At 38.9% G+C, this 7235-nt stretch overlaps 1 protein-coding gene across 1 annotated transcript; it reads right to left on the reverse strand.

Annotated features, from left to right (window-relative positions):
* Positions 1 to 3393: 3393 nt before the first annotated feature.
* Positions 3394 to 4886, reverse strand: LOC125830605 (uncharacterized). Its single transcript, XM_049509783.1, has 3 exons — positions 4703 to 4886; positions 4122 to 4360; positions 3394 to 3984 (listed from the first exon to the last, which is right to left on the reverse strand). The coding sequence occupies exons 1-3, from the start codon at positions 4884 to 4886 to the stop codon at positions 3394 to 3396; spliced, it is 1014 nt and encodes a 337-aa protein (XP_049365740.1).
* Between the last annotated feature and the right edge of the window lie 2349 nt (positions 4887 to 7235).

A 7235-nucleotide genomic window follows, 5' to 3' on the forward strand; every position in this document is an offset into this window, starting at 1 on the left:
CTTAGGATTTTGGGGGAAAACATGGGTTCATAGAATAAATCATCTTAATTCACCATTAAAACATCAATTAAACCATGATTCATCACTTAAATGCCTTTTGAAAACGTTTGGAATTGAACCCATGCATAAATTGAAAACTAGGTTTTTGGGGAACTTTTGGAGACTTGAAATTAACTTTGAAATTGAGTCCTTGAAAGAAACTAAGTCAAGGATGAAGACTACCATACCTTTTAGAGCAGGAAATCCACAAAACTTGAGTGAAAATGGTGAGGTCTTGACCTTGAGAGCTTGAATCCTTCACCATCAATGGAGGTTCCTAGAGAGAACTTTTGAGAAGAGAGGTAGGTTCTAATTTGGGTTTTGAAATAATGAATTGGAAAATAGAGTTTAATACTTTTAATACTCTTAAAATACCATAATTAACCAAAAATAACCATCCCTCAACCAAAAATACAACTTCAAGTGCTGCCCATTTACCTTGAATGGTGGACTTTCTTTACCTTCGACCTCAATGGCCCAATTTTTGAATACTCGTGTAACTTTAAAAGGTCTGGACTACTTCGACTTGAGCTTTCCCGAAAATAGTCTCTGTTAAGAATTGTACAACAAGTCGCCAACTCGAAATTCTCTTCTAAGGATTTTAGAGTCATGCCATTTCTTCATTTTTTCTTTTAGAGAAATGAACCATCATATGCTTTAAACCTGAATTCTTCTATTTCATTCAGCTGATCCATTCTCCCTTTCGAAGCATTTGCCCAATCCAGATTTAATGCCTTTAATGCCCATAGTGCTTTATGTTCAAGTTCAATTGATAGGTTACAAGACATCCCAAAAACCAGCTGATATGGGGACATGCCAATTGGTCTCTTCTACGCGGTGCGATACACCCAAAATGCATCATCTAGATTTCGAGACGATTCAGTTCTATTTGCATTCACTGTCTTAGCCTAGATACTCTTAATCTCCCAATTCAAAACCTCAACTTGGACACTTGTTTAGGGATGATAAGGTGTTGCCACTTTATGTTTTACTCCATATTTACTCAATTCGGATGCAAACAATCGGTTGCAAAAATGTGAACCTCCATCACTAATGATAGCCCAAGGAGTGCCAAATCTTGCAAAGATGTAGCGCTTTAGAAATTTGACAATACTCTTACCTTCATTGTTGGGTAGTGCTATAGCTTCCACCTATTTAGAAACATAATCCACATCCACCAAGATATACTTGTTACCAAACTAGCTCACAAATGGCCACATAAAATATATCCCCAAGACATTGAATAATTCAACTTCTAGAATAGGCTGAAAAGGCAACTCATGCCTTCTTGACACTCCGCCTTGTTTTTGGCATTGTATGTATTTCATGAAAAATTCATGGGCATCTTGGTAGAGGGAGGCCAGTAGTAACCACTTTGAAGAATTTTAGCGGTTGTTCGCACCACGCTATGATGACCTCCAATCGGTGAAGCATGAAAAGCATTTAGAATTTCATTGACTTCCTCCTCCGGTACACATCGCCGGATAATATGGTCTGCACATTCTCTAAATAGATATGGTTCATCCCAGAAATATCTTTTGACATTGAACAAGAACCGTTTTTGTTGATAGAATTTAGGTCTTCCGGCATTAGCCCACATACCACATATTGACAAAATTAGCATGCCAAGGAGTCTGCATAAGAGTGGCCATGAACACCTGCTCATTTGGGAATGAGTCATTTATGTCTAACTCAAGCTCATCTTTCTCTTTGCCCTTCAACCTAGATAGGTGATCGGCCACTTGATTTTCACAACCTTTTCTATCCTTGACTTGAAAGTTGAATTCTTGCAACAACAATACCCACCTTATAACAGTGTTTTCGTATATTTCTTTGACATTAAGTACCACAAGGCTGCATGATCAGTGTGAACTACCACTTTGGTACCTAGCAAGTATGCTCGGAATTTCTAAAATGCGTAGACCAGCACAAGTAACTTTTGCTTCGTAACAGTGTACTTACGCTGAGCACTATTTAATATTTTGCTTGTGTAATAGATTGGATGGAATAGTTTATTGTGCTTTTGCTCAAGAACAACACCCAATGCAGTCCTACTTGCATAACACATCATATCAAAAGGTTCTGACCAATCGGGGCTAATAATCACCGGAGTGGAGATTAACTTTTCTTTCAAACACTTAAAGGCTACCATACATGCGTTATTAATGTCAAATTTTTCCTCCTTCTTAAACAACATGCACAAAGGGAGTGGAATTTTTGAGAAATTTTTGATATATCTTTGGTAGAATCCAGCATGTCCCAAGAAACTACGAATACCTTTTATCGAGATTGGCGGTGGTAGCTTCTCCATTACCTCAATATTTGGTTTGTAAACCTCCAGCCCCTTTTGTGATACCTTGTGGCCCAAAGCTATACCTTCCCTAAAAATGAAGTGGCATTTCTCCCAATTTAGGACGAGATTGGTTTCCACACATCTTTGAAGAGCTTGCCCAAGGTGTGCCAAACATGCTTCAAAAAAATAACCCACAACTCAGAACTCATCCATGTAAACTTCCATTGAATCTTCTACCATATCAGCAAAAATAGACAGGATGCAATGTTGGAACGTTGCCGGGGCCTTACACAACCAGAATGGCATCCTTTTGATTGCAAAAGTACCGTAGGGGCAAGTGAACGTGGTCTACTCCTAATCTTCCGGTGCAATAGAGATTTGATTATAGCCATAATAACCATCCAAGAAGCAATACCATCCATGTTCTGAAAGTCGATCAAGCATCTGATCTATGAAAGGCATGGGAAAGTGATCTTTTTCCTTCCATGAATTTAACTTTTGATAATCCATGCAAACCCTCCATCCAGTTATGGGTCTCATAGAAACTAGTTCCCCTTTTTCATTCGGGACTACTGTGATGCCTCTTGCATTGGTGGGTTCAATCTCCTTTGATGCTCGACACTCGGTTTGCACTCACTATCAAGTTAAATCTTATGAGTGCAAATGTCAGGTGTAATACCCACGATGTCAGCGATTGTCCACCCTATAGCCTTGATGTACTTCCTCAACACCTCAAGAAGCAAATTTACTTGCCATTCAAGCAAGTCAGCTGCAATGATAACTGGTAAGGTGGTGTTTTACCCAAGGAATGCATATCGCAAATGAGTGGGGAGAACTTTCAACTCCAGCTTTGGTGGTTCCACCATAGATGGTTTGGCGGGAGGATTTTCTTAATTTTTTAGATCAATGTCCAGCGTCAATTGATTTCTTGAATATTCACCTAATCCTGACAGGGCAGCCACCACTTCATCTTACTCTATAACTTTGGCTTCATCATAATTTGCTAGAACATCCTCAAGAGGTTCACTCATACACATCAGATGGCTTACACTAGCCATTGCTTAATCAATCACATTGATTGTTGAGACCAAATGAATATCGGTCGGGTATTTCATTGATTTGCACACATTAAAAGTAACCTCATATGTGTTTACTCGAAACTTCAATTCTCCATTTTCAACATCCACTAATTCTCTCCCTGTTGCTACAAATGGTCTTCCCAAAATAATGGGAATTCCAGCATCAATCCCACAATCAAGAATAACAAAATCAGCCGGGAAGATGAATCGATCAACCTTTACCAATATATCATAGAGTATCCCAATGGGATGTTTGATCGACTGGTCCGCCATAAGAAGCCACATTGTTGTGGATTTTGGTTCGCCCAGCCCAAGTTGTTTATAGATTGCATAGGGCATTAGATTTATACTTGCCCCCAAATCACATAAAGCTTTAGCAAATTGAAGCATACCGACGGTACATGGGATGGTGAATGCTCCCGGATCGTCTTTCTTTATAATCATCTCACTGGTCATAATGGCACTACAATTATGAGAAACTTTGATTGTCTCAAAGTCCATGCTTCTCTCTTTGGTTACTAGCTCCTTCATTAATTTGGGATAACCCGACATCTCCAACAATGCTTCCACTAACTTTAGATTTATAGAGAGTGTATTGAACAGGGATAAGAACTTCTTGAACTTTTTATAATATTTTTTCTTCTTCAGACGCTGAGGAAATGGAGGAACAATTTTGGGAAGAGGTTGCACATTCTTTGGAGTTGAGGTACCCTTTTCTTTATCTTTTTGCAACTCTTTGATGGGACTTTGCTTATGAATTTCCAGTGTATCCTTGAGCGTATCTCGGTCCAGTATTTGAATGTGATTCTCTTCCTCATCACTATCTTCTCTTCTTCATGAGCTTCCACCCCATCATTGTCCTTTGCATTACCAACTACCACTTTTCCACTTCGAGTCACAACTGTCAAATCTTTGTCACCATCAGCCCTCACAGTAGTTGTGTATTCAACTTCACCCAATTTGATTATCTTTGGTTCCAATTACGCTGAAAATTGGTTTAGTTGACCCTCAAGATGTTTGATTGCATCGACATGGGAATTCACTCTATTATTCAATTATGAGAAATTAGTCCTCATCTCTTTAAACATATCATCTGATCCTTCAACCTTGTCTATGATCCGTGACAATAATTCATCCACTTTCAAATCACTCGAACTACTCTTTGATCTTGGGTTGTCACTTGACTGTGTGTGGTATTTTTCATGACTCTCATCTCTCCTCCAAGAGTTGTTTTGTTCATTCCAATCTTAATAGTATCGTCTTCGCTCTTCTTCCTTAAATGAGTTCCAACCTTGATTCCCACCCGCATTAAAGTAGCTCGATTGAGAAGCCTCCTCAATTCTCAACACTCTTTTTACTTCTTTGAGTTCACCCACATTTTCTAGCACTTGTTTTTGCAGCAACTCCATATAGGACAACATTTTGCTAATATTCTCATCCCTCTCTTTCTCTTTATCAAGTTGTTCTTGTGTCATTCTAAAATTAAAAGGTGAAAGTCGTTCCTCTTATGTTTACCACGCCTGATTTATCTTTGTCATTTCATCAAGAAGTGATGAGCCTACTTCAAATGGTTGTAACATTATTCCTCCGCGAGCCAACTGGTCAGCCACTCCTTTGTTCACTGAGTCTAAACTTCGGTAAAAATACTAAAGTATCACATCACTCGGCAGCCCATGAATAGGACATTGTAAGAGCAACTTTCGAAATCTCAACCAATTTTCATGAATGGGTTCCCCTTCTATCCTCTTGAAGTTTTGGATGTTGTCACGCAATTTCACCATCCTTGAAGGTGGAAAGAACCTCAAGTAGAATGCCTCAGTGAGCTCTTCCCACGATAGAATTTAGTTTCTTGGTAGCTTTGCTAGCCATTTGGTTGCTTCTCCCATTAGAGAAAATGGGAACAACCTCAGCTAAATTAAATCTTACGAAATATCCTTGAGTTAGAATGGACTTCACATCTCTACAATGATCTTAATATGCTCATGAGGGTTCTCATGATCTAACCCTCCAAATATGCCTTTATCTTGCAAGAGTTATAGAAATATACTTGTCACATGGAAGGCAACATGGCCCTCAACCGAAGGTAGGAGAATGGCACCTACTCCCCCTACTAGAGCTTCATTGGCTTGCAAGCAATCGCCACCACCATCTGGTGTCAAATTGAGTCACGCTGCATTCATTTACACTCATCCCGTCACCTGATCACCACGCTTACAAAAAGAAGGTAAGTTGATTCAATTACAACACAACTAGATCAAAATATGAGTTTAATAATAGACTTCTAAACAACAAAAACTCCCCGGCAGTGGCCCCATTTGATTAACGTTTCAAATACACCCCTTCCAATTGTAGGTGCGAATATCGGTAAGCAGTAAAGAACCCAACAAAGAGTTGGGATCGAACCCACATGGAGTGGTACGTGTCTAGAATTCAGTTATGAGGTACGAATGTGATCTAATCAGTTGTAGGAATAAAAATTATCGATAAAAACATATAAAAAAATTCAAACGGGTGACAATAAATGTCAAATAAGGGTTTAGAGTTTATCACAATTAGCAATCACGACAACAACAAATAGCAAGAAGGGTCAAACGATTGAGAGATACTTCGGGGAATGACCAATCAACTACCAATTGTGCTAGAGGGGTGCTAGATAGCCACTGAAAGTTACTAAATCTTTGCGAATAGAAAGGACCCTAGATGAGACAGTTTTCTCTCGAACAACTACCTCGCTTCGATTGAGTTACCCTAGATGAAGACCTACCCACAATCTCACTCCATCTACTCTCTTGAGCTAGGAAGGTAGAACCTGGCTTAGAATTCACTCTCTCGAGCTGAACCCATAATAAACCAATTACTATGAATGTTAATTTATTGCTTTGGTTTTAGACTTCTCTCTCAAGAAAGCATAAAACACAAAAAGCAATGCAAGAAACATGCAAAGCAGCAAAGTAACAACAGCAATAAATTAGTCCCAATTTGATTAATCAAAGCAATCAATAATATCTAACACCCATGAGCTAAATTAGAAATTGATCACATGGTAAAACCCCTAAGATTAGGGGTTTTAGCTAGTCATCTCATAAAGTAGAAATTCAATACGTACAACATGCTTCATGATAGTGTATTGAGTGTTTCAACCTTAAAAAGAGGAAACTTTGCTTTAATGACAAGATCCAATTCGTAAATCTACTTCAAAACTGAGCAAGAACAATGTTTTCTTTGTTCTAGGTATGAGTTTCTCAATGCTTGGATGCTTTCTCTATCTTCAAAACAACAATTTATACTGATTCAAAATTTGACCTTTTGGGGTCAATCAGCGATCAAAGTCGGGTTTCGCGGACTATTCGGTAATGTGCCAATCGTCCCAATCTATCGCCTTCTTGCTTCATTTTTTTAGTCCATTTGTACTGTACATTTGGGCGATCTATATCAGGATCGCCGATCACTTCCGTGATTCGCCCTTTGTTCCATTGGATCGCTAATCTGCTTGAATCTTCACTGCTCATTCTATTCTTTCGGCAGTTTACAACCGCCCTTCACCGATCCATTCGACAATTAACCAATATGGAACACAGTTAGCCCAAATTTCTCTCATCGCAGTCGTGTACTGTAAAACTGGGTGGGCTAAGGAGCCACTCGGTGAATCGTCAAGTAGTCTTGGTGATTGCCAGGTTCACTCTTCTCCAATCCAAAGCTTGTTAGTCTCTTTTTGTTCGGTAGTATCTTTACCATGCTCCTCAGCCTTATATGATTCAAATCAACACTTTAACATCAGTTTAATGCCTAAATTAGGCAATTGAGGACACTAACATTGTTAACAC

Source organism: Solanum verrucosum, unplaced genomic scaffold (genome assembly GCF_900185275.1).
Source record: "Solanum verrucosum unplaced genomic scaffold, falcon-dt-bn FXZP01000027.1, whole genome shotgun sequence".
NCBI lineage: Eukaryota > Viridiplantae > Streptophyta > Magnoliopsida > Solanales > Solanaceae > Solanum > Solanum verrucosum.

Excerpts from the sequence above, each read along its gene's own strand:
- LOC125830605 (XM_049509783.1), bottom strand. The coding sequence starts at position 4,886 with ATGACACAAGAACAACTTGATAAAGAGAAAGAGAGGGATGAGAATATT. Across the intron at positions 4,361-4,702 it reads TAATGCGGGTGGGAATCAAG|TTGAATACACAACTACTGTG; the intron begins GTTGGAACTCAT and ends AATTGGGTGAAG. Across the intron at positions 3,985-4,121 it reads GCAAAAAGATAAAGAAAAGG|TTAGTGGAAGCATTGTTGGA; the intron begins GTACCTCAACTC and ends ATAAATCTAAAG.